At 34.5% G+C, this 26,751-nt stretch overlaps 4 protein-coding genes across 6 annotated transcripts; all 4 read right to left on the bottom strand.

Moving 5' to 3' along the window:
* Positions 1–402: 402 nt before the first annotated feature.
* On the bottom strand, positions 403–4,214 carry LOC132313681 (probable protein kinase At2g41970). Of its 2 annotated transcripts, none has more exons than XM_059812575.1 (8): positions 3,971–4,214; positions 3,171–3,345; positions 2,123–2,379; positions 1,900–2,026; positions 1,527–1,800; positions 1,153–1,285; positions 953–1,039; positions 403–834 (listed from the first exon to the last, which is right to left on the bottom strand). In XM_059812575.1, the coding sequence occupies exons 2-8, from the start codon at positions 3,262–3,264 to the stop codon at positions 706–708; spliced, it is 1,101 nt and encodes a 366-aa protein (XP_059668558.1). In that variant the 5' UTR covers positions 3,265–3,345; positions 3,971–4,214; the 3' UTR covers positions 403–705. The 2 variants fall into 2 exon arrangements, with proteins under 2 accessions (XP_059668558.1, XP_059668557.1); XM_059812574.1 differs by having other exon boundaries at positions 3,171–3,354.
* Positions 4,215–5,084: 870 nt separating this feature from the next.
* On the bottom strand, positions 5,085–8,171 carry LOC132314763 (probable LRR receptor-like serine/threonine-protein kinase At3g47570). Its single transcript, XM_059813585.1, has 3 exons — positions 6,325–8,171; positions 5,617–6,212; positions 5,085–5,437 (listed from the first exon to the last, which is right to left on the bottom strand). Exons 1-3 carry the CDS (start codon positions 8,169–8,171, stop codon positions 5,085–5,087), a joined length of 2,796 nt encoding a protein of 931 aa, XP_059669568.1.
* A 4,765-nt stretch (positions 8,172–12,936) lies between these two features.
* On the bottom strand, positions 12,937–16,873 carry LOC132315104 (fatty acyl-CoA reductase 2, chloroplastic). Its single transcript, XM_059813862.1, has 9 exons — positions 16,456–16,873; positions 15,874–15,977; positions 15,579–15,778; positions 15,389–15,489; positions 14,683–14,899; positions 14,306–14,467; positions 14,150–14,231; positions 13,507–13,904; positions 12,937–13,415 (listed from the first exon to the last, which is right to left on the bottom strand). The coding sequence occupies exons 1-9, from the start codon at positions 16,850–16,852 to the stop codon at positions 13,250–13,252; spliced, it is 1,827 nt and encodes a 608-aa protein (XP_059669845.1). The 5' UTR covers positions 16,853–16,873; the 3' UTR covers positions 12,937–13,249.
* Positions 16,874–18,290: 1,417 nt separating this feature from the next.
* Positions 18,291–24,345, bottom strand: LOC132313682 (histone-lysine N-methyltransferase ATXR4). Of its 2 annotated transcripts, XR_009483452.1 has the most exons (8): positions 23,929–24,345; positions 22,876–22,931; positions 21,867–21,993; positions 20,891–20,960; positions 20,592–20,771; positions 19,631–19,702; positions 19,022–19,108; positions 18,513–18,638 (listed from the first exon to the last, which is right to left on the bottom strand). XR_009483452.1 is itself a non-coding variant. In XM_059812576.1 (7 exons), the coding sequence occupies exons 1-7, from the start codon at positions 24,304–24,306 to the stop codon at positions 18,520–18,522; spliced, it is 1,002 nt and encodes a 333-aa protein (XP_059668559.1). In that variant the 5' UTR covers positions 24,307–24,345; the 3' UTR covers positions 18,291–18,519. The 2 variants fall into 2 exon arrangements, 1 of the variants encoding a protein (XP_059668559.1); XM_059812576.1 differs by lacking the exon at positions 19,022–19,108 and having other exon boundaries at positions 18,291–18,638.
* Between the last annotated feature and the right edge of the window lie 2,406 nt (positions 24,346–26,751).

Raw genomic sequence — 26,751 nt, forward strand, 5'->3', positions numbered from 1 at the left:
ATTTGGGTTTTACCTTGCACGCATTCGAAATTTACCTTGCCTTGCAGCTTATTGTACCAGAGGGTTTTACCAATTTTTCTTACCTAAAAAGATTACTTAACAATTAATAGGCATAGTGACTTTAGTCACAAATGGAGGGAACCAAATTCATTATTTGTATATATGTTCCCATTTCTTATGCATGTCTTTATGTACTATTACACTTACTAGCATATGTACCATCAATTAAGATGATTAGAAAAGAACAATATTTGTCTACTCACAAGAAAATACAGTAAAAAAAACAAAAGATAAAGGTATAATTGACCCCAAAATAATAATAATAATAATAATAAATGTCAGATAGTTCAAGATTTGTGAAGGTATGTTTTGTGATCAATTGTTTCTTGATTGGAAGTGTACTTACCAGTTAAACAGAGGTTTGCATATATGGTTTTGTTTTTCTTCTAAGGAAGATTTTGTGATAATGAATCCAAGAATTCTAAGTACAGAACAAAAATTCAATGTCTTCTACCAAGAAATAGCAAAAGAGTTATTCCAGGGAGTAATGAAACGGATAAAAAAAAAAAAAAAAAACCGTAATCCTGGAAAAATAAGTTAACAATGCCTTGGAAATATTCAAACAAGAATTTCAGAGAGTAAAATAAAGATTTTAGTGTTACACGAGTCTGATCGATCCTGCTAGAATATATTTGAGCTGGTACACTATGATCCATGAGGGTCTGGGCCTGCTGGTTTTGAGGTGAGAAGTGGCTGGAGAGCCTTCACCACAATGGTCATATTCGGCCGGAAGTCTGCTTCATACTGAACACACAGTGCTGCAACTGCTGCCAACTGAAAATTTACAAATAAACACAATTGTGAAGATGCAGATACATTCACAACCCTTTTCTGCCCAAGTCACCTTTATAGAAATGTGTATTGGGAAGTTATTAGAACTAAATAATCGAACCTTAGCAATAGCTTTCGGTGGATAGTCATTGTTTAGCTTGGGATCAACGCATTGTTTCACTTTGTCCTCACTCAATCTTGGAGTTGCCTGCAGAATTTGAGAATACGAGTTAGATATATATATATATATATATATATATATATGTATGTATGTATACAATAGAGGTGACAAAGGAAGAAAAATTGAGACTGAAAACACACCCAAGTAACAAGACTCTGTTGTCCTTTGGGCATTGTGTGGTCTACTGGTTTCCTCCCTGTCAAAAGCTCTAGAAGAACAACTCCAAAACTGTAAACATCGCTCTTCTGAGTTATCTGCCCTGTCATGGCATATCTAATCAGAAACCAAGATATGTTAGTGCAGACTACAATAAAAAGTTTAATTTTTGCACTCAAAGAGACTTAACAGACAGTAATTGGGATCTCTACTGCATATACAACATAAAGGTAGTTCTCTGTTTGTGTGCAAAACAAACAGAGACCTGTCTCCAAACTGGATAAGAAAGTCTTTATTTAAGTTACAAACTCAAGGAATTTAATGTGGTGTTTGATTAATGAAGAGTAAAAAGGCTTACTCGGGTGCATGGTAGCCAAATGTTCCCAGGACTCTGGTTGAATGCAGTCGAGCTGCCGTGTCAGAAGATTGATTTGTCAAGTTGAAATCAGCTATTTTAGACAAAAAATCATCAAACAGTAGGATATTGCTGGATCTGATGTCACGATGTACAATAGAAGGCGAGCACTTTTCATGTAGATATTCAAGGCCTTTCGCAGCACCAAAAGCAATTTTAACTCTCTGATTCCAACTAAGAACTGGACCAGGCTCAGCACCTTCTACACCTTTCCTCCCTACACCAGGGAATAAATAAAAATGAATTGGTTGTCCAGAAATTTGGAAATTTGGTCACACTGTGTGTGTGTGTGTGTGTATATGTACCATATATGTACCATGTAAGATGTCGTGTAAAGAACCCTTTGATGCATACTCATACGCCAAAATTCGATTATCTCCCTCCAAGCAGTACCCAATCAACTCCACAAAATGATCATGTTTCAATCTTGACACTGCTGATAACTGCAATATAAATAAATAGTCATACAAATTAGATAAAAAGAGTATATGAAGCCTGACCACATTGGCTTTCACAAAACTAATGCCCAAAATATTCACCTGAGACGCAAAATCGGAGTCTGGCTCAGGTGAAGAACTGGAATCCAACTTCTTTATTGCTGCTGGCTTACCATTGCTTAACGTTGCATAAAAAACCCGGCCATAAGAACCTTCTCCAATTAAAGCTTTTGCACCAAAGTTACTGGTCAACCTACGTAATTCTTCCAGTGACAAAGCTGGAGTTTCAATAGATAAAGCTTTTAGAGGAGCCCCACTTCTTACAGCATTAGAACTCCTTGGCTCTCCTCTTTCATTGCCTAAAACATGAATAAGGCAAATTTCAACACAAGCATGAACAAACTATAAATTCAACAACAACCAAGCCATTTTTTCAATTATCATTTGGGGTCGGCTACATGAATCCTATGTTTCCATTCCGCATGAACAAACTTTAAATTCAATTCCATATATGCCACTTGCATTAAAAGGCAGGAAGAATAAAAATTGGAAAATGCACATATGAAAACAAAGTCTTTAACTAGATATTGATACTAAACAGAGTACTGAAATGGTCTTCTCCTGTATTATACACTTACATATAACTGTCTAATAGATATTAAAATACTTCTATGGAATGAATACTTCAGAGGTCTCTATTCCACAGTCAAATATTTATGGTTCTGAATCATACGAGCATGGTTACCGGACACATAATTCTAGATACCAAGATAAACATTTATGCGTCGAAGTAAAAAAATAAGTAATGATGGAAGTTAAGAAATAAAGAAGAATAAAAATCCCAAGAAGGTAAACAATTATAATTTGTATCTTGTTAGGCGAAATGACATGGCATAACCCTTGTAATGAAGTTTTTTCCCCAAAATTCAAACTTTAGCCTGAAACACAGCAGTCAATGTTCGAATCCCGGAGGAACAATTGTGCAGGCAACGCAATATGGTTAACAATATTCATAGAATACACAGCCATTGCTTAGCCCATAATTAATCACTAAAACTGCACTTATTAAACAATGGTGCAAAAGACATGTGATAACCAACATGAAATTAAGTTAATTAACAGCATAAAGAGCAGTAAGCGAGCATATTACCACGGCCATAAGTATTCGCCCCTTTAGGTGGGGCAGTATATTGGTTCACAGATGGGCCTTTCGATTCCTCTTCCTTGCCTCCACAGCAGAACATAATTCAACTACCGAGCGTAGCAATATTCAACAACTCATATACGGTAAATTCACAACTGATGTGTTATATCCAAGCAGATTCCTGCAGTTACTGCAATGCGACTTGTCAAAACCATATGATAGAATCAAAAAAAAAAAAAAAAAAAAAAAACAAAAAAAAACCATTATTAACACATACATTGACTTTCAGTGTGATTATGAAATTAAATCTGTTTGCCGGGCCAAAAAACTTTAATTATACTTTCACACACCCTTATTCCCTACTCCATCTCGTTAATGAAATTATAAGAAAATAAATCTGTTTGGAAGCTCAGAATGCTGAAGAAAATAAAAAGAACTTGGAATTCTAGCATTTCGGGGGTTGTGATAGGTTATTGATATATAATATATATTATAGAGAGAAATCAGATTTGATAAATTTGTGCGTTAATGATGTCAAGGGATCAATTTGGTCTAATTCATTGTCACAGTTGAGATTAACATGATTTGAAGGGCAAAAACGAAGATCACAAGCTTCAAAATACTAGGGAAAATAACTTACAAGGATTTGCAGAAGTAAAATTGTGGGAGAATCCAAAGCATAAATGGATTCAATAAAGAAAAAATACCCAAAATTTATATACTATTTGGATAGTAAAACATGTGACATACAAGATACTAAGAAATGTGAATAAGATTAAAATTGATTTAATGAATGCACTACATACCAAACACCTGCAATCCTATCAATGTGACGAGACCACAAAAATCACAATCCGTAAGAGAAACAAATTGGGGTATGAGAGAGAAGAATGGAGGGAGGGAGGAAGAAGAAGAAGAAGAAGAAGAAGAAGAAGAAAAATGAGCTGCGTGATGTCAAATTCTCTCTCTTCTTTCTCTCTCCTCTCCTGTCGAATATTGGGGCAAACAAAGGAAACAGCGTTTGTGTTTCGCGGGAATATCGGTTTCGAGCGTTTTAACCGCTAACAAGCGCCACTCCTACGTGCGTCCCTTTATGTTGCACGGTCCTATACATATATTATTTTATTCTGATCCGACGGTCCATATGTTATGTTACCAGAACGCATCACTGGCGGTAGGGTCGGACATTGACTCGTACTAAAACATCGAATAACTGATGTGTCACTCACGTTGTTGGTTTATGCAGCAGGTGGTCTTATTTGCGCTTCTTTTATATTTAGCTATTTTGGTACCATGTTAGTATGTTTCCCTTTCTCTCAGGAGTCAGGCCTTGTAACTAGCCCATGGGCTCTTCTCTTATTACACTGTCACAGTTTTTACATAAATAAATTCTGAAGATATAAAAGAAGAAACAGTCATCACTCACACACTTGTGACACTTACCCTTTAATTTTTGTCCAGACCACCCAGGCCCAACACTACGGTCGAAGAATTGTGCCTGAATAGCACGATTCTTTGGGCTTTGCTCCTATTATTTTGTTAACTGAACAGGCTTGGTCCTTTTTGGTTTGAGGGTTGGTGCTTTATACTGTCTGTTTTTGGGCTTCACAGTTTGTTTGCTATGAAGGCTTGGTCCTCAGTACATATTTTGACCAATATATGCCCATTTGACTTTACAATCATCCATCAAAAAATGCACGATTTAATATCAACTTTTCTTCATGATATGCTTGCTAAGAAGAACACCGAGAGCATGTAGGTCCCAGGCAAAGATAAAAGAAAAACAACTAAAACAAAACATCATCATGACTATCCGTCCACACACAACACCAGTCTGGAGAATCAAAACAACAAACACCAGCACTTGCGTCTTAATTAGGACATAGTCGTGCAAATTAAAAGACGAAAACAGAGCACACATCAGTGACATGGGTTGCTAAGCAGTTGCAGTTTAATTTTGTTCAGCTTATTCGCCAATTCTTTTGTGTCACTTCTCTCTTCCGGCAATTCTTTGCAACACTCCAAGCCTAATTTCATGATGACAGTAAAAATACCCTCTAACGCAATTATTTCTTGATCTCCTGCCGTCAATAAATTGCCATCCACGATTTCCATTATATTGGAAGAAAGTGAAGCTTTCACCCATTCTCTTAGACTTAACTCGCCAGTAAACATTTCATTTGTTGGTTTCTTTCTTATGAATGTCTCCAACAACATTATTCCATAGCTGTATATATCACCTTTAGTAGACACTCTACCTTCAGAACCATACTCTGCGAAACATTATCATTGTGTAAGAAGCATGGTACGGATAAAATAGCTAGAAAAGGAAAATCAATGGATAGCAATGGCCTAAGTAACTATTATTATAAATGATTTCTTAATGTCAGCATCAAAAGAATTTATTAATAGATATTGAATAATAGAATAGGTGGGGCAGAAAAAAATATACCTGGCGCAATGTAGCCAATTGTACCTAAAGTCTTGGTTTGTGTTTCAATCTTGTTTTCCATTAAAAACTTTGCAATGCCAAAATCACCCACATGCGCGACCATGTCTTCGTCTAAAAGGACATTACTAGGTTTCAAATCACAATGAACAACTGGCACTGATTGACTCTGATGAAGATATTCCAAAGCCAATGCAACATCATGCATGATGCTAACTCTTTGAAGGAGATTTAAGCAGTAATTGTGAGAATACAACCACTTCTCAAGGCTTCCATTAGGCATGTATTCCAGCACCAATGCTCTTAACTCAGGGTTGGAACATGTACTTATGACCTTCACAAGATTCCTATGTCTAACTGTTCGCAACACACTGCATTCTGCTTCAAAACTTCTAAAAGCTCCCTCAAGTTGTAAATTTAAAATTTTTACAGCAATGTTTGTTCCGTCAGAAAGTGTTCCTTTGTATACTGAGCCAAAACCTCCTATTCCAATCAAGCTAGCTTCACAAAAGTCATTTGTAGCACAACAAAGCTCATGATATGAAATCAATCTATGTTCTGTTGCATCTATAACAGAATTCTGAGTTTGTGCATTTTTTCTATGATGTTTTCAGCATCATATACAACAGAGCAATAAGGATTGCCACTGATGCAACAATGGCCGGAAAAATGTATTTGAAAGGAAAATGCTTAGCTTTTGAAGTTTTGCACTGTGGGATGCCCTTTAAAACACTTTTCACACAAAGCGCTTTATTTTTCATAAAAGATTGCACTGTAAAGTTTGCAATAGGCCCTCCACTTGGAATTTCACCAGACAGCTTATTGTAAGATAAATTCAAGAATTTGAGATGAGAAAGTGCCTCCAGAGATTTGGGTATCGGACCAGATAGATTGTTGACGGAGAGGTCCGAGGAATCCAACGTTATCAAGTTGCCAAACGATTCAGGTATGGATCCCCAAAATAAATTTCTTGACAAGTTGAGAGAAGTTAGGCTTTGAAAGGTTCCCAAACTGCTTGGAATAATACCAGAGATTTGGTTGGAAGATAAATCTATGCTTTCAAGGGATTTCGGTGCTCTCATGTTTGGACCTAGGCTTCCACTCAAAGAATTGAACGATAAATTCAAGAACAAGAGGTTGTTGAGGCTCCATAAACTGATTGGTATCGAGGAGTTTAGTGCATTAGAACCTAATATCAATCTCTGCAGCCTAGTAACATCTCCAATGCAACCAGGGATTGATCCAGAGAACTTATTGTTTTCGAGATAAATCTCTCCCAAGTTGCCCAAACTACAAATCCCATTTGGAATGGATCCTTCAATCTTGTTACCATCAAGATACAGCCTCTGCAACCCTTTCAAACCCTCAATAGTGGATGGTATGGTTCCATTTAAATTGTTGTCTTCCAAATCAAGTAAAGTCAAGGTTCTAAGAGAACCAATTCTCTCAGGAATTGGACCTATTATCTGGCAATTAAATGCAGAAAAAATCTGGAGGGAACTTGAAAAATTTCCAATAGAATCTGGTAAGATGCCATGAAATAAATTCTCATTTATGTACAACTGCTCCAAGTATCTCAAGCTTGTCAAAGAAGTGAGAAAACTAAGTTCTTGACTTGTGGACAGTTCTAAAGTTAGCTGATTTTGCTGCAGATTAAGTCTAGTGAGTACTTCTAAGTGGCCTAGACTTGTGGGCACTGTTCCTGTGAATTTGTTTAAACCAAGATCTAAGATGTCGAGCTGAGAAGAATTGGACAGATGCAAAGGGATGTTTCCACCGAGTTCACTAACTGCGAGAAAGAGTGTTTGAAGACTAGGAAGCCAACGCCCAGTATTGGACGGAAGATTTCCAGAAAGACTATTTTGAAGTAGAGAAAGTTGTGCTAAAGATGAGATGTTGAAAATGGAGGGAGGTATGGATCCAGTGAGATAGTTCTCACCCAAATTAAGGAATTCCAGAATGGGAAGATTTCCTATCTCATGAGGAATACTACCATAAAATTTGTTTAGTCCCATATCAAGCGCTAATAATGCTGACATGTTACCCAAGAAAGAAGGAATTGTACCTGTGAGGTTGTTACCTCCGAGAAAAAGCGTATGGAGCTTGGTCAAGGTGCTCAATTCTCTGGGAATGCCACCAGTTAAATCATTGTCTACCATAGAAATGACCCGAAGCTGTTCACAAAGGTGTAAACTTGCAGGGATCAACCCTTGTAAGTTGTTAAAATCTAATATGAGTATAGTCAAGCGACGTAATTGACTCAGCTCATGAACAACATGACCATGCAAATGGTTATAACTAAGTTGCAGTTCTGTGAGGAAGGAAAGGTTACCAATATGAGGAGAAATGGTGCCATCGAGTTGTGACCCGCCAAGGTTCAAAGCTGTTACTCTTTGCCTACGCTGGCTACATGAGACCCCAACCCATTCGCAGAAATTGGCCTTTTCAGTCCAATTACTCCCCAACACATTTTTGGGGTCAGACTTGATTGCGGACTTGAAGGCAAGGAGAGCAATTTGATCAGTGTAGTTTGAGGAAAGGAAGGCCAAACTTACCATGCAAGACTGCAGTAGCAGCAGTACTTGCAGCAGTAATATGAATAGAGAGGTCATGTGAAAGCTTTGCAATATCATCATCAAGATTGAGAGAGAGAGAAGAGGGCATTATACATTGTACTAACAGCTGATCACACACACATATATATACACACTGCACAATTAATATTAATGCACCAGTACGAAATATTCATGCACATTAATTGCTTGACCGAAGCTGTATTATATAGAACGAGCATATCTGACTAGCAAGAAAAATGTCAGGTATGGACAGTGCAACGTGAATTCACATCATCTGAGTCTTCTTTGTATATGCTGTCAAAAGATATCAAGAACAGTTCGCAATCGTATTGGAGTCAAAAGGATAATCTATTCTGACCAACAAAAAAGTCATATGGGGGATTACATAATTGGATTACATTATTAATTGTTTCCAGTATCCGGTATTATCAACAACCAGCTAGCTCCACAACAATGTCAAAAGAAAAGATCATTGTGTGAAGGCCTCTTATCCTTGACCTGTTGACTCTTTGTCATGAGTTAGATTTATATATATACATATATATATTTTGCTAAGTAAAATGTTGTAAGATTGTGTAGATATATCAAGAACAACATCTCCAGCTTGATATATATCTTCAATGATTTTACGAGAATAATACAAGAAACGTTATTAATATTGCTTCTAAATATATTTTAAATTATCATGTAAGTGTTCTTGTATCATTAATAATCATATAAAACATGGAATTATCAATTAAACAGTGGCATGATAATTAATTTTGCCACTGTTTAATTTATAATTATATACTGTATATACTTTGTATTATCTCTTGAAAACAATAGATTCATATTCTTCTAAATATATGCTACAACAAAGAAAAACTATAGCCGCGTCTAAATGTCTAAAATATATATATATTGCATCAACCGAGAAGCGGTCACTACATTAGCCTGCTGGCACAAATTCGAATTATAGAGGCATTGTGTGCAGTCTCCAATAATGAAGAATGGCCTCTAGAAACAGCTGTAAACTGAAAAATAGAAGAGGTCAAAGTTCACACACCTTCGCATCCGGATTGGCCATTCCCTCAATCAATGATTTCCATTAATTAAGTTGAAAGTCAACTCAAGTTGTATACAGAGTACAGACCATAGAGAAGTCCCCATTATGAAACTAGTGGTACCAAAGTCCAAGTGCGCTAGGCCGCTAGAGATTTTTTTTGGAGTCTAGCCGCGTGAGGCAATGAAATTTTAAATTATTGTTAAAAGAGTAATGTTATTATGAAGTCTTGAGGTGAAATTTTTTTTATGAGTTGACAGAATTTTTTTTTGCCATGATTATATACAAATATTGAGATACAAACGCACCTACTTAAAAAATGACTAAACGAGAATTAAATAATTAAAATTTCATTCAAAAATTCATTAACAATATATGAGTTGATCAAAATTAATAATATAATTTAAAGTGTAAAATTTGGATAAAGTGCAAAAAACCCTTGAACTATTACACTTTTACAAATAACTCATCTAAATTGTTGGCCCCTTGAATTGCTGATTTGTTGCAATTAAGGACAAACCTATCACAAAAGACTATTTTATCCTTTCTCATTAAAATTTTCATTTCTCATTAAATTATTTTTATTATCTTTTCTCTTATCTAAATATTAATTATACCATTTACCTTGATTTTATTATTAGTACCAATTTATCATAAAAATGGGAAAAAAAATAAATAGACTTTTAATTACCATTTTCTAATATGATTAATTTATTATTAAAAAAATACTCTTTATAATAAAACTTATTATATTAAGTTTAAACTTTTTTATCATAAAAATGCCTTCTTTTTAATACAATATGTTCAAGAAAATTTAATAAATTAAATAAATAAAAAAATTTACTTAAGATTTTTATTTAAACAATTAATTAAAAAAATTAAAGGTAAATTTATGCAAATTTAATGGAGTATATGCCAATATAGTATGAATTTTTTCATATTTTATTTCAATAAGAAAAAATAAATGAAGTGTAATTTAATAAGAAGGGACATTATGGTTACTTAATAAAAAATAGTCTAGACATTGGGCCATTTTGTTACAAAATGTAATAGTTCAGGGAGTATTAAGCACAAAATATACTTCAAATGAATTATTTGCAAATTCAAATATAGTTTAAAGGAATTTCTTGCACTTTACCCGTAAAATTTTGACAGTTAATGAATTTTTGAGCGAAATTTGAACCATAAAACTCTCTTTTTACTCATTTACAAGTAATTGAGTTCGTACCTCAATATTTGTACATAATCATAAAAATAAAAATAAAAAATAAGAATAAAAATAAAAATAAAAAGAGGAAAATCTCAGTAACATTACTCTAAATAAAAAATAAAAAATCTAAGTAACATTACTCTAAATATATATATATATATATATATATATATATTTTGCCAAGTAGTAAATTAAGCAGAGGAGGAAAAAATATATTTATACTCCATATTCTGAGCACTCGCTCTCAAATTCGGCATACATTCTCGCTCAAATTTTCACTATCTGTGATTAAATATTACCTTTTTTTTTGCACTCCGCTCAAGAATTTTTACTTTCATTTTGGCTTTATATGACTGTGTGCCTTTATATAAAACTTGTAAATTGAAAACATTATTGCACAGAACGTGACATGTTCAAAGTTGAAATTGCAGTATTCACATTAAAAGAAGACCTCATCGCAGAGACACAGTTGTCGCATGGAGTCTTGTCCTCGTGATCTCGAACCATTGCGAGCATGTCTTCACGATTGTAGTGATATTATTGAGCCCGCCCAACTCAACATTTGAATATTTATCATCCTTAGAGAACGCATCTCCGATGAGGGTAGCATTCATGATCATGATCTTCACAGTGGTAGAAGAAATATTTGTTGACAAAGCATTTATATTTCACAAATATCACACTAACACTCTTCCTCATCATCCATCCATCCCATAGACTAGTGTGAGGGTATATGTATATATATATATATATATCATCACTATTGAGCTGATTAGATAGGGTTGGCCTTCATTTGCGAATCCATTCGCTTTCGCCTCCTCGATCAGTGAAACATGTAATTAATTGCCCTTTTACAAAGGAAATATCCAATCCACGAGAACTCCTCCTTTCATCCATCAGAGAAAAAAAATTTCCTTTCAAATGTGATGTGATAGTTGACCTCGCATGCTTACGTCTCTGCAAATTGGAATTTTGAGTTTGTGCCCTAGATTTCTGTTGAAGTTTCCACTGCTTTTCAAGATTTTTCTTTTACTGTTCATATTAACCCTACCCTCTTTTTTCTTTGGTTAATGGGCTTTGTCTATGAAGTGAATTTTTTTTTTTTTTTTTTTGTTAATATGGACATGGTTCAATATAATAGTAGAATAGAGAGCATGAAAAACAAACCAATCCACTCTCTCTCTCTCTCTCTCTCTCTCTCTCTCTCTATATATATATATATATATATATATATATGATATACTACTGTTAATAAAATTTTCTTCGTGAAAATTCTTCACTTAGCTATAAGCTGGGCACAAAGTATATATATATATCGAGTTTTTACCATAATATAATCGTAAAGTTGACAAAAGAAATTCAACAACCCAACCAAACAATTGGCTTGGATCACCAGAAACCTCACCAACATAATATCCAAGGTAATATGTAGACAAATAATAATTCCTAATTGATTATTTGAACCATGCAAAAATGCATATATATAACCAACCTATTGCTTCCATATATCAGATAAAACAAACGCATTTGTCAGGATCGATCACCAAAACCTCACCTACACATGCCCAAGACTGGTGCAGATAACCAACCTATTGCTTCCATATATGTGTTAAAGATAAAATTGAATTAAAAAAATCAACTGGCAGCAATGGCCTGAGATGCTATTATTGTAAATGATTTCTTAATTATTGGCTGCATTAAAGAAAAAACAGATATTGGAAAATAGAATAGTTAAGGCAGAAAAAAAATACATGTAGCAATCGCACCTAAAGTCTTTGTTTGTGTTTCAATCTTGTTTTCAGTTTAAAACTTTGCAATGCCAAAGTTACGGTGTTTGTGTTTCAATCTTATTTTCAGTTAAAAACTTTGCAATGCCAAAGTTACCGAAATGCGCGACCATATATGTCTTCATATCACAGTGAACAATTGGCTTTGATTGATTATGACGAAGATATTCCAAACTTTGCAATGCCAAAATCACCGACATGCGCGACCATATATGTCTTCATATCACAGTGAACAATTGGCTCTGATTGATTATGACGAAGATATTCCAAAGCCAAGACAACATCAAGCATGATCGATGCCAACTCTTTGAAGCAGATTCAAGCAATAATTGTGAGAATAAAATTAACCACTTCTCCAGACTTCCATTAGGCATGTATTGCAGCACCATTAATGCTCTTAACTCAGGGTTGGAACGTGTACTTATGACCTTAACAAAATTCCTATGTCTAACTGTTCGCAACACACTGCATTCTGCTTCAAAACTTCTAAAATCTAGCTAGCTCTTCAAATTTTCATTACTTAATTTTTATTTTATAATTGACCTGAAAGATGGATCACCCATGGACGTCTCTTAACTTTCATTCATCACACAGTGGACTGAAATATTATTGGTGTTAACTGCAATGGCATAGCTCACCTTTTCATTTGAAGCTTCAGTACGTATGTATATGAAAATTACCAGTGTTAACTGTACTTGATCTGTACGTATTAAGAAATTTCAATGGATTGAGCATTTAACACTTCATTTTTATGTGGAAACACCCCTTAAATTGCAATCCATCAAGAGAACTGAATTAACCAAAAGAGCTTTTATGATAGAAGTTAAGGATGCAATGATATCACAGTAATTATGATAAAGGCAAAGCTTTTCTTTTTGCCCCCCACTTATGGGAAATCTTAAAAACAAAAGAAAAGAAAAAGAAAAAGAAAAAGGCAATTACACTAGTTCATTACAATCATATGCAGGACTTGGATTTCGAAGTTAATCCCAACTGCAAGATGCATATATATTGTACTTACTTAGCTGCACATCCCTCTACCCTTCATCACATGCCTCCTTAGACCTGGAATGTGGACATTTGCTATGTAATCTTTCCAATCTATGTTCTCCACATCAAATCCAAATTCACTCCTTTCCTCTTCAGACATGCATTCCATCAATCTCTGAGTGTTGCTATTATCAAACCTGCCAGTTTTTTTTATTCATTATATATGTCAATACAATATTGCTCCACAAGAGAAGCAAATATACAGGAACTATAAAATTGTTATCTTACCTTCCACCATAGAAGGTGTATGGTTCATATATATTTGCCAAGTACTTTGCTTGCTCCACTGATTTTCTGCAAATATTCTCGAGTTTTTGGGACAGCTTCCCATTCGGAGTGGGTAAAGCGGTCAATCCAGTTCGATTTATTGCGTCTCTCCAGAGGTGAGATGAGAAGTCTTCCATGGAGCTGAAGAGTTGCATTGTGGGAACAGGGATTGGTGTCCCCTTTGAGTCTATGAATGGCATGGAATTGAAGTGTTCATACAGCAATCTGGCCAGGTCCCCGAAAACTAGAGGGTTAACAACTGATGAAGCAATCTGGTAGATGTTACTTTCTGAACTTCCTGCTGCACCGTGCTTTGCAATGGCCGCCAAGGTTGCGTTGACGACCATGTCAGCTGGGACCTGCAACTAGTCATGTTAAGAAGGCAGCACCTGACCTTCATGAGGTCAAAAGGAAATGTGACATCTAAATATGTTATTATCAGCTTGTATATTCTATATACCATGCATGATGTCATGAATGTCCAAGCAATTCATATAAAAACAATGATCTGTGACAACATGTAATACTTACAGGCTGCCAATTATAGGCAGTCTGTCCTCGGATTGTATGATTAGTAAATAAGAACCAGAAGATTGCTACTTACTACATCAAGGACACCATTTGGATCAACCAGAAATCCACTGAGTTGCCCTTTTCCATAATAAAGAATAATTGGATCCATCATCCTGCAGAGGGAGAGAGAATCACGACAAAGTTTACAACAGAGCAATGCTTGCCATTACCAAATTATATGGCATACCTATTTCCTTCCATCCATCCAGGGAATGGTTCTTTGTAAGTGCTCTCAATAACACTGGGACGAATTATGACTACCGGTATTTCTCCTCTCATATTATCGATCAACATCTCTCCCATAGCCTTTGTGAACACATAAGTATCTTGCCATCCATATTTCTTTGCCCTGATTAGATCAAACTTTGTGTTACCATAAATTCAGACTCCTTTCGATTACAACATGTAAAAAGGGTGTTCATTTAATAAATAAAGTGATAATTTTAAAATTTAATATAGGGTAGGTTGTGCACATTGTCGGATTCAAATTTTCGTCTGTTTTTTCCAATGTAGCTACTAATATAAGATAACATTCAAGAAAGAATAAAAGTTGAGACTCGTCACCTCTCCAAACCTAGTTCTTTCATGATCATTTTCTGAGCTACTGCGTCATCTTCGAATGCATTCTTTGATTCCAAAACTAGCTTTATTTCATCTTCAATGTTCAATGAAGGAAGGGATCCTTCCGAGGTTTCAAAAATGAGGCTCTCTCTTGCAATGTTATCCCCTATGCAGAATGGCTTTTCCATGATTTTTCCTTGTCTTTGTCCATTAACATAAGCTGTAGGCAAGAGAACAAATCAAAATGTGATTGTAGTTGATACGTGTAATTGGAATTAGCAGGCACATTTTGCCAACAATATGCATCTAAACTGTAGTTGTTAACAAAATTAATAATATACAGTACTGGAGGAAAAGTGCTCCATATAGGTCACCAAAAATCATCTAGTGGACATAAAACGATTATTCCTAGATTTGGGTGACCAACACACCACTAATAATTCAAAATTTTAAAGCTTTCCAGGCAAGTAGTGATTTTAACATAGTATCCGAGCAAGTAATGTCCTGCTTCATACAGGGCATCGGAAATGATTTAGTGGCCATAGAACGATCCTCCTAATAGTGGGTGACAAGGACATCAGTTTTTCAAAAGCTTGAACGTTTGAGACAAGTAGTAGTTATACATGCTAACAAAGCAAGATGCTGGTCAAATTACAGGCAAGTGATAGTGTTGACGATTGTTCCCTATATTTTCCTTCATCGCACTTACCTGTAGATACTTGCAGAAAGAGCTTAAGTTTCTTGCACTTTTTTGCAAAGCTCATAAGGCGACTTGGTCCTCCTGTGTTTATGTCCAGGGCAACATCATATCTGCAGTTTCATCAAAATCAAATTTTTAGACACTTAAAGAGAGCCATTGACATCTCAATCACTAGAGAAAATGTAAAATTTCTCATTACCTTTCATCAAAAGTTGTATTAGCTGCAGAATTTACAATAATATCAACATCTTTTGCAATCATATCTGCAATATCTTCATCTAACCCAAGATTAGATTCACAGGCATTTCCGACCACAGGAACTAGCTTGCTCAACATGAAAGCTTGATAGGATTTTCCATAGGTTTGCTGAAGGCACTTGAACAGGTCTGTATTTATGATCTACAACAATCATAGATCATTTATATAATTATGAACACAGAAAAAAAAAAAAATTAAAAGCCAATGCATTGAAGTTTAGCAGTATGTAATAATACTTCATTTTCCAATCTTTCCATTGCAGCTTCCTTGTTTTTCGCCTTGATCAACAGAAATATCTTCCCCACATCGGGCACAGTCCGTAGTATCTTCTCAATAAGAACTGAATAACAATAAACCAGAAAAGGGTAATAGAAAGAAAACGGAAACCATATCATCATCATTAAAAACCTCAAATAAACATATATATACATGGAAAACATGGTGATCATAAAAATGTTATCATGATTTACACAATTGTTTTTCTAGTAGCCCCACATAGCTTCATCTTATCACGTAGATCATGTGAATTGAAAGGAGGCTCATTATATTATGATATTGAAAATTAATTTAATTATAATTTTAAAGTTTTTGGCTATCAAATTATCAATGCACTTAATAATAATGTTTAGCAGCTAGAATTGAAGTTTAGATTAAGGAATCCAATTTGTGAAATCAAAAAGAAACTCGGTAACATCCTAATCATCCATGAGTCTCTTTGAATCCATAATATATATATATATATATATATGGAAGTGAAAATGGCCCACGATATTTCCATATACAAAGAAAGGCTAGTTACAAGTATGAAAAATATGTACCTTTTGCAAGAAAACCAGTTGCACCAGTGATGAAAAAACCCTTTCCTCTAAGAAACTTGACAATGCCAATACCATCACCCATCTGCAATATATGCTTGGTAGGCGCACCATAAGGCACCAACTCCTTCACTGCGGTACCCTCAGCCTGGCCCTTCCCATTCGGTGTCAAAACCAAGCTTCCTGCATCCAATAGGGCCGTACCATGATCCGAGCTCACCACCGCTGATCTTTCAGGCAAAACAGAAGCCAGCCCACTAGATTTTACTGCATTCCCACCATTTTGGCAATACACAATGCTCTTCTTCTTCTTCTTCAACAAGCTACATTCACGCTTACCGGACAATCTTACCGTGTCCTTTGGCATAGTTGAGAAGGAAGTTAGAGAAAAAGCTTCCATTGTTGCCTGGAGAATTGAAAAGTTGAGAAGAAAATTGTAAAACAAACTTAAGTTCGAAAGGTGAAAATGGTTGAGTTGAAACCTTAACTAATTACCTCCTATACAAAAAGAAAGCAAAAGACTAGTTAACAAACAAACAACTATAGTTTTGAGTTTGGTTTGATGTGTGAGAGAGAGAGAGAGAGAGAGTGAGGAGTGAGAAGAGAGGGGTGGGTTGAGGTTTTAAGGGAAGAGGAGATGAGAGTTAGGAGTGTAATGAAAAGGCTCTCTTTTTGCCACCTTTCCACATTTCTCTCCAACGGCTAAGATGGAGGGAATATAATTTTGTTTTATATTTTATTATCAATTTAGGTTATAAACAATGGCAAAAAGTATCTGAGAATAAAGGGTGTGGGATTTTATTAAAGAAGAGCCCTATGTTGAAAATGGGTTCATTTTCAAACTACCTTTTTTTTTTTACTTTCCTTATTTTTTTACCCTTAAATTAATCAGTAACATAAATCAATTTCAGATTCACTGTTCAGTCACTTTTTCATTCATTGGTTTCAATTTGCAAGTGGGACTGTGGGGACAGTGGGACAATCAAATCCAACCCATTTTTCAGGGGCCTGGACACCTTAAAGTTTGGGCCGAGCTTGGACGATACCAACCTAGAGTAACCCAGTAAGAAGCCAAGAGTCTAATCCGATTTTAACCTAAATTTATACGTTCTTTCTACATGCGCATCCAAGCTACATACATGGACAATTATTATTAAGTGTTGTGCATTTGTTTGGTGCTCTGTGAAGCATGTTCTTAAAAGAATAAGCAAATATGTTCTCAATGAACTACTTTTTTTTTTTTTTTTTTAACACAATATGTTCTCATGAACTTGCACGATTGAAATTGGGGCAAAATTAATAATTCAACAAAAGTGGTGAAAACCGTAGGCAAAATGTACCAAGGTGGCATAATGTATTTTCTTGGTAAAATTAATAATTTGACAAAAATGGTGAATACCTTACCGCGATATGCACCAGGGTGGCTTTAATATCTTTTACTTTTGGTCCGATGTTAAGCGTCACAAAATAATCATTTACCTAACCATGCCAACTTTGAATCTGAACAGTTTGAACGCCAAGATGGTTCACAAGATCTGTACATCATACATTATATATATTCAGAGGACTTAAAATTCTGGTCACCCATCCATCCTAAGATCAAATGGTTGACAAAAGAACATATTTTGTATAGGTTTGTTCATAAATGAATTGCTCATAATAATAATAATAATTATAAAAATAAAAATAAAAAAATAGAGCTAAGCCACTCTTTTCGCTGTTTATGTAATGCAGTACAAGTTTAATCCTGTATTAGATTGCTCAAGGCTTCAAGCTCAAGCTCATTTATCAGCAATTCATTTATGAACAAGCCTATACAAAATCAAACTTGAACTGCATTAAATAAAGAAAGCCCAGCACTACATATTGGTGTCACGGCAAACTTGAAGCCAATGCAAATTGAGCAATCACAAATACAATCAGAAATTTGAATATCAAATTCCCACCACTTTATTCAGCTTAGTTGTCAACTTTAGTTTGCATTTGCTTGATAAAGGATAACCCAACCCCCCAACCCAACTCTTGCCCCACCAGTGGGGAAAAACAAAAACAAAAATAAGGAACACCTTAATCACCAGATAAGCACCTAGGACAACGGCATTGAAAACCAAACCCTTCGGACAGGATAGTTTGCCGAGCACCATGATCCATACTTGCATCGATATAGCAAATTCGCAGCTCTTCACCTGCAATACCAAACAGGAAAATAAAATCTAGATAATGGTTCATCTGGAAGTTTTATTAAAAAGAAGTGCCTATAAGCCAGCTTTGTCAACAACAGAGATCAAGAGGTGCCATTTTAGAACTTCATACTTGCATGGCTGATGATAAAATGAAACATGCCATACGCGTTTGCATTTGGTAATGCGGTATATCGCTTCACTAGAAATCACTTTTTAACCATGCCACATCAAGAATTTTAAGTCTATTTATGGCAGACAAAACTCATTTTATATATATATAGTATAGAATATACTGGGTTGAAGGAGGATTATTTAAACAAAATACTGTGCAAATGTTTCCTGAACCCCCAAGTTTTGCCTGGCAAAAAGAGGAGAAGAGATATCACCTAAAGTTGTGAACTGTCAAATGCTAGTGTCTTTATAGGCTGAGATTTTCCCCGCTCATGAGTCAGCAAAAAAGTAGCTCCTAGATACTGAAGGGAATGATTACTATATATTCAGAAGCAGCTAGTCATGTTTATATGAAGCAATATTGCTTCATTAAAAATACTTTATGTTATTGTAATGATATAATCAGTGACTTAAAAGCCCTGGTGTTGCATACAAGTGCAATAATAAATGCCTATCCAAATATCAACCCTGTACCTTACATGTGTGAGATATTAAAATATAGTGCAACTACCATATAAACTATTTGTAAACTGAAAGTGAAAAACTCCATTAATGTTTTTAGTTGAGGTATGAAATTAACATCTAGCAATGTTACATGGACGCTTCAAAAGTAGTTGCAGTATATACTCAAACATGGGTATGAGATATGGACGCTACGAAAGCAGTTGTAGAATTTTTATCAATGAATCCATATTCTTGCTCCATAAACAGCATGGTGAGTTATTTACTCAAGTCCTCTTCCTAATACTTCTATATCAGCCTACTACAAAACTCAGCCTAGAAGATTTTAAGGAAAAACAGAAAAGCAGAAACATGAGATTAACCTGCTTCAATGTCACGGAGAGCCTTCAATCTCGCATCCACATTTTCTATCCAAATAATGTGTACATTTGGATCTGTAAGAACAAAAAGTCAGCTGCATAGAACCACAAATCCTACTATTCACTAGAGCGATAATGCCCTAAAACCTGCCCAATTGGCAAGGAAAATCTCATTATCATGTCTACTTTCAGTTTCACAATTTACAAGGAAACATAAAAATTAATGAATTGAACCTACTAGGATATAAAGATCTAAGGCAAAAGGCCTAATGGCCAGAGACAAAAAAACCTACAATAAGGAAAATTAAGAGGAGTTGCGCCCTTAAATGGATAAACCATATTAAGCATGCTTTTAAAGGAAGTAAAAAACTTGTCCAATTCAAGAGTGTTCCAAATGAGGAAGGGAGAGATTGTCCAAAAATCTTAGAATATTCCTAAATTTTCCTTAAGCACTTCCTATATATATGCTTATCCCTTGGTACCGGATTCTGGAAGGCAGTGCGTAAATTACTGCATATGCATGTTTTTGTTCAATATACCACATTAGGAAACGTGTACCAATCACTTATGGTCGTCGGTTGTCTATAGGAACCTCTGCATCTGATCACCAATCACTGATTAATCAGGCCTGGATTTACATAGAAATGAAAACTTCTCATTTCGTTTTAAATGGCTTTTACGTGGATCAATTTAGTATTTAAAGGTCTTATTTCTGCTTGTTCTTTTGAACATAATGCGCATATTTAGGTGATGACTCCATTGAACTAGACAATTATTTACATTGAATCACTAGAAAATACAATTAAACCATTTTATTATAATATATCCTAAATTCCCAGAACAAATTCCCTCAGCCTTAGGTATATATATAAACAACTAAGCAAAGGAAGCAAAGATGTGTAGCTTGGCTTGTGCCCCTCATAAACAGCAGACTCTGAATTAGCAAATGAATAAGAGAGCTTACCACAGTCATGGTTGTAGAAGGACGGAAGCATATAAACAGCATTTCCAACAGCAGCTTCAGCTTCTACAGATGCTGACGCTGCTGAAAGAAGATCTTCATACATCCCTCCAACCAATTCAATACGGAATGCATTAATGCGAATTCTTGCAAGCACACCATTGTACCATTGCTCGGTTAGAACTAGTAATGTCAAAGAACTTTGTATATCTCAAACTCAAAAATGCTACAAATAACACATGGAAAGTAGTTTATTTAAAAAGAAATAAAATAAAGGGAAATCTCTCCCGCATGGAGGATACACGCTGTCTTTTCGCCTGTGATAAGTGCATTATTGAAGACACTCTTAAGCAAGCAAAACTCCTTTTCAATCTGATTATTGTCATGATCTATAAAATGATAATAACAAGAAATGGAAGAAACAAAAGCCAACTAATGTATCATCATTGTCAAATTATACATTTCCTTTCCCTAATTCTCACCAAGTTTTCAAAACTCAGTCGACTAGGACCAACTTGCTCAATTCAACTCAAACTAAGCTAAATTCAAGACAAAGTAAGGCCAAGATCTCAGTTCAAATGAAAATCGCAGTTGACTTGGCTCAATTCAGCCGAGTCAAGCTCGTCATGGCACATCACACATGCAAATCACTCGATTCAGTCTAGTTGAGCCATGTAAAGTGCGATTCAAGCATTTACAATAAAATAAATAAATAAAACATGCACAAAACAACATAGTTTCAATGTGTTTTAAATTTAAATATCACCGGCTGATACACCCAAGATGGTCACGTCATGCCACGTCACAAGCATGATGTGACATTCTCAGGCAAGTCAATCCCATAGTGTCATTTCATGTCATTAAATGGTTTGGGTATCTAACCCTTTTTTTTCTCGTCTCTTATTTCTTCCACCACCAACCCTCAAATTCATGCAAATTCCTTGTACCACTAGCCCTCAAATCCTCATATTTGCTCATTCAAACAAATGAAAACTCAATATTTCTCCATAGATTTACAATCTAGGATTCCCAAACATTAAATTAATTGGTCAGATTTTGAAAAACTTTATTCCTTTTGCATTGTCTTTCAAGATCTAACCTATATCTAATTTAGATCTAATATTAAATTTTTATAGTACGATAAATTTGACAAACTTGTGCATGGAAATTTTCAAATAAAAGAGAGACATAAATCGCACCTGACATGGCTCAAAGCCCTGCTTGAACCTTCTTAACTAAAAAAATAATTAACATCAGGATTGATAAGTCTTAACTTACCATAAAAGTCATCTCAGGAGATAAAATAGCAGGCTGAAGTATGTCAAGATCATCAGCAGAGGCTACTCCTGATATAACCATACAAGCTAACCGCTTGACAAGAAGTGGATATTTCAAACCTTGAGCACTTCAAAAAATAAATAATTCAAATTGAAGGATGCCTTGTGAAATATTTATTGATTGGGGAGCACAAGGGTATACAATTACTCATCATGCCTATTGTAAACTTGCAATTAAATGATACAACTGTTGTTTTAATATTTAGTGATGTGGCCAGAGAATTGAAAGTGCAACACACATTTAACTCTGTAGATAGCTGGAATTTCAGTTAACAATCATGTTATAATGTGGTGCAACTTGATAAACAAGACACCTGATAAACAAGGCACTCTCAATGGAACGACTATTTTTTTTCCTAAATGTGATTGTATTAAACCAAAATAGTAGTTCCATCGAGGGTGCCTTGTCTATCAGATGTCTTGTGTATCAAGTTGCACCACATAGTCTAATCTTCAGTCCACAACAACTGTCTAATAGAATCTTAAATTAGTAGGCATGCCATTGTAAGCATGCATGCATTGATATAGATGACAAGACAAAATCTAAAATAACTGCATGAGCATAGTTTAGAATCTGAAATTTGATAATTTGCCGGAACCACGAAATTGCTAAGTCATGAATATGACAACCATAAATCTTTCCTTGCCAAACATAAAAAATTGTTTCTATGCCATTAGTGCATAAGTTGTTTTCCATGCTGAATTTAACTCCAAATGAAGAAAAATGAAGAAGACTACAGCTGCTTTTTAAGCGTATCATGTTGCAAGATGATCTTAAAACTGGAATGCAGCCCATATTTCTAATAACCAATGAATTACAAGGTAGAACTATGGTGTCAACGTGAATAGAATAAGGAAAAACATTTTGACCAAAACACAATTTATCATGATGTTGGAGGATCACTGCAATACAAGCAAATAAAAATTTAAGGTTTGAGAAAATTCCGTACCGGCAGTAGTCATTGTAGGATGACCAATCTGCCATCTTCTCAACTTCATAATAATCCTGAAATCATGGGAAAAGCATGAGTTTCAATGAAATGGAGATCAATTGAGGCCCATTTAAAGCACGAAATGGTTTATTATTTCCCACGAACTTCTAAAGATGGCTGAAATATATATATATATATATTCCTAAAGAGAATTCAAAAATAGGCCATAAATGACTGACATGTTAATAAATTAGAATGATAAGTAGATCGTCCACAAATTCCACTAAGAAACTAGAAGGTAGGAGTTACCCAAACCAAGCACAACATTCCCCTTTTATTAGATAGACACTTCTTTATTTTTTACAATGCTCCAGTAACCTTTTTTTTTTTCTTTCTTAAACATTATTCTCTACCTTTTGCATATTGTAATCTACCCATAAGCATGTCATATTTGTACCTTGAATCAACAAAATCTGATTACGATTCTGTTTTGTTTGATCCGTCTAATAAATAGGCAGTGTTCAGGTTGCCCATATAGCTGAATACCCTTATTTTGGTTTTTCTTTTAAAAGATAAAAATGAAAACTCCTTGAATCCTTCCAAAAATTATCAAAATGAATAAATTAGGAAATTTGGGTAGATGATTGTCCTTAGAAACACCTGAAACAATGTTGTCAGTACAACAGCCCACAATTCTTGTGCACTGAGTTGGGGTTAAAAACTAACCCTTTAACACACTTACATGAAATTCGAACATCCAATGAACCGCATTAGTCCAAATCCAATTTTATGATTGAAGTGGTCAAAGCAAAGCTACTTCACTCCTAATACTATGACAACCCAACTAACCACTTGTCCCACAAACCAATTCACAAACATGTCATGGGCATGTACCATATTTAAAATTTCAGAATGAAGTCATGCACTATCTTTCTTCACCAAACAATATAAAAACAGAACCCCGCAAATACATTAGACAATAATACTAGAACAAAGTGAATAAAATTACTTTTTGAGAGAAAACAATAACCACAAATCACATGTGTTTGTAACTGTGTATACCCATTTTACCTTATATTGTTCTCTACATTCTTGGCTGCAAAATGAGACACCCTCGGCTAAAGAACTTGTTTTATTTCCAAGCCTTTTGAGGCAGAAATAACAGGTACCGTGGATGGAAGAGAGAGAAGGATGAGAAACTATGGGTTTGGCAGTGTGGATGAGTTCTCCAGTACCGATTCTACGGGTCGCGAACACGCCTCGGCCGGCTGACTCAGTGAGCGAAACTCGGATCGGAGGGGGTAAGGGCCGACTAGGCTTCGATTCATCATACCGTTCGGTGGTGGTGGTGGTGGTGGTGGTGGATAATTTGAGAAGTAATAGCTTCTTTTGAGAATGCAAATGTTTGAATGGTGAAGTCCAAAGGCTAGAATGGACCAACGGTGACATTTCTGTTTAATGCTTCTATTCCATGAGACGATCCTGTAAAATCATTGGTATAAATTAGGTGTCAATGAGACTCTATTCGAATTTACATAGTTGTCCTCAACCGTGCTACTTGTCAATTCGTCATGTTTAGGTAATTGAACATGCACATAAATGTAAATATGACAATGATTAAACGAGCAGCAAATTAGTCTGACCCGCCACAATGTTTAGGGGTGTGATTAATTTATTATTATTATTTTTTTTTGTAGTAAGGTTTGATTCTGAGGAGTTGTGTTTCTCTCTCTTTAAAAATAATAATAGTAATAATATATATATACACACACACACAGTGTTATAACTAGGTAAAAGATTGTTTTTTTAGAAAAGAAAATTGTTGTTTAAATTTAGGTTAAATGAGTAAGATTATATGTATCTCATTGTTATATAAGAAAATTGTTGTTTAAATTTAGGTTAAATGAGTAAGATTATATGTATCTCATTGTTATATAATTTGTGCTTATTTGGGAGTTCAAATTTTTATGAGTGGTTCTCAAAAACATTCAGGGATATGTGATCAGTAATAAATTATGAGAGTGTTATAAAAAGTTCGACACAAAAAATATAAAAAAGACAATAATAAAATAAATAAATAAGTTTCTTATGAGCCTAACAAATGAGCAAGTTGGGTTGAGATTGAACCTATTCGATGATGAGCGGTCAAATGTGAGGTCGGGTGAAAAGCAAATCGGGATATAAATAATTTCAGATTATAAATGAGCTGTTAAAAAATATTAAAATTCATACTAATTATGCAAGTAATTGGTCAAACATGTTTGATTTACCTAAAAAAATGTAATTTCTTTTGAAAATTCTTTAATTCTATCTTATTTTATGAAATTTAAAGCTATAAATCTAAATTAATATAGTTTGACTAATTTAATAAAGAGTAATGATAGGGGAACCTAAAAGCAATTCCCAAATAAGTCCTGAATTTGACGTGGTTAGGTATACTTATCACGTGTTAAATAATTATTATTTGAAAACTGTTTAAGTAGATGAGGTAGACAAAAACACGTTAGATTCGAGACTTATTCGGAAAAATCATTCGGTCATCCTATCATTTGCCTTCAATAAAACCAACCTATTTTAAAACAAGCTCAGCTTTAAAAACCAGTTACTAGTTTTTCACACCCTTAATATTTCCAAAAAAAAAAAAAACCTTTTGACCCAACGAGGACTCATAATTTTGACTCGACTTTGTATTTATGAAAAAAAATCTTTATGGGTGACTCCAAGTGAATCCAAACTTTTGATTTTCAAGTAGTAATGTGAGAATCTTTGCAATTAAGTTACCTCCTGGGAGTTGCACATATAAATTTGAGAAAATAACAAGTGAACAAATTTGGGTTCTACACTTCTACATGTTTAAAAGATAAAAATTAAAAAACAAATTGTAAATTAAAGACATTTAACTCATCCAAAATTGAGGCAATTTACTCAACATTGCACAAAAAATCAAATACAAATACGAAAAATAAAAAATTGAATTCAAATAATTTGTGGTAGTGAGAACTCTAATAAGAGAAGTTTCATAAAAAATCCTCAAAATCACTTTTGATTTATTAAGAAAAAAAGCAAACTTATTTTAGTTAAAAGACACCTCCTCCTACTTTCTTGCAAAATAGAGACCTGATTTGTCCATCATAAAAGAAAAAGTTGGTTAAGTTCCATTTCTCTCACTTTCTTCATTGGTTCAGTCATTGTTAAAATGAGATATGCCTATCTCTATCTCAAACAAAATTAATAAATGATAAATTTGGGAAGAGGAATCAAGAAGTTATCGAAAATCATTTTTTTCACTAAGAATTTGGTTCAATGGACGGAAGAATAATCAAGAAGTTATCGAAAATCATTTTTTTCACTAAGAATTTGGTTCAAGAGATAGGGAGAATCTCTTCGTTACATGTTTGATAAAATATCTTGAATGTATGTTGAATTGATAGACGCACATGTATCAATTAAGGAATGATACCATTAGTTAGGAGAGAAAAAAAAAAAAAAGAAAAAAAAAAGATAGTAATAATTTCTATTCATGTTTAGATAAAAAGGGGAGGAAAAAAAAAAGAAAAAAAAAAAAGGATGGTTGTTCTAATTTGGATAAGAAAGATGAGAAAAAAAAAAAGGATTATAATCAAATTAGTGTCCTACCCCTTTCCACAAAGCAAGAGCATGAGGCCTTGTTATACTGGGGAAAGATTTTGTGTAACTTACTGTTTCTTTTACTTTTTATGAACTTGGAGAACTGCAATTTTTTTTGTATACGACATTGATAATTTTTTTTTTTTGCAAGATCAGATACCATATTTATATTTAATTTAGATTCACAAAGTATCACGACTATATCGTAAAATGTGAGAATGTGAGAATATGCTTAATATATTGTATATATATACCATATGTGTACAT

This window comes from Cornus florida, unplaced genomic scaffold (assembly GCF_030987335.1).
Source record: "Cornus florida cultivar Cherokee Brave unplaced genomic scaffold, ASM3098733v1 CherokeeBrave_3.0.0_Hap2_Chr06, whole genome shotgun sequence".
Lineage (NCBI taxonomy): Eukaryota > Viridiplantae > Streptophyta > Magnoliopsida > Cornales > Cornaceae > Cornus > Cornus florida.

Bases quoted from the DNA above. Each gene is read 5' to 3' on its own strand.
- LOC132313681 (XM_059812575.1), bottom strand. From the start codon at position 3,264: ATGTTCTGCTGTGGAGGCAAGGAAGAGGAATCGAAAGGCCCATCTGTG. The intron at 1,801-1,899 runs GTACATATATGG...TCCCTGGTGTAG, and splicing joins TTTACACGACATCTTACATG to GGAGGAAAGGTGTAGAAGGT. The intron at 835-952 runs GTTCGATTATTT...GTAAATTTTCAG, and splicing joins CACCGAAAGCTATTGCTAAG to TTGGCAGCAGTTGCAGCACT.
- LOC132314763 (XM_059813585.1), bottom strand. From the start codon at position 8,171: ATGGTAAGTTTGGCCTTCCTTTCCTCAAACTACACTGATCAAATTGCT. The intron at 6,213-6,324 runs GTGCAAAACTTC...AAAACATCATAG, and splicing joins GTTTTAAAGGGCATCCCACA to AAAAAATGCACAAACTCAGA. The intron at 5,438-5,616 runs GTATATTTTTTT...AATGTTTCGCAG, and splicing joins AATTGGCTACATTGCGCCAG to AGTATGGTTCTGAAGGTAGA.
- LOC132315104 (XM_059813862.1), bottom strand. From the start codon at position 16,852: ATGGAAGCTTTTTCTCTAACTTCCTTCTCAACTATGCCAAAGGACACG. The intron at 15,978-16,455 runs GTACATATTTTT...ATTGTTATTCAG, and splicing joins AACTGGTTTTCTTGCAAAAG to TTCTTATTGAGAAGATACTA. The intron at 13,905-14,149 runs GTAAGTAGCAAT...GACTAGTTGCAG, and splicing joins CAAATGGTGTCCTTGATGTA to GTCCCAGCTGACATGGTCGT.
- LOC132313682 (XM_059812576.1), bottom strand. From the start codon at position 24,306: ATGTCACCGTTGGTCCATTCTAGCCTTTGGACTTCACCATTCAAACAT. The intron at 20,772-20,890 runs GTATCCTCCATG...TGACATTACTAG, and splicing joins CACAGGCGAAAAGACAGCGT to TTCTAACCGAGCAATGGTAC. The intron at 18,639-19,630 runs GTTAATCTCATG...TTGGTATTGCAG, and splicing joins TCTCCGTGACATTGAAGCAG to GTGAAGAGCTGCGAATTTGC.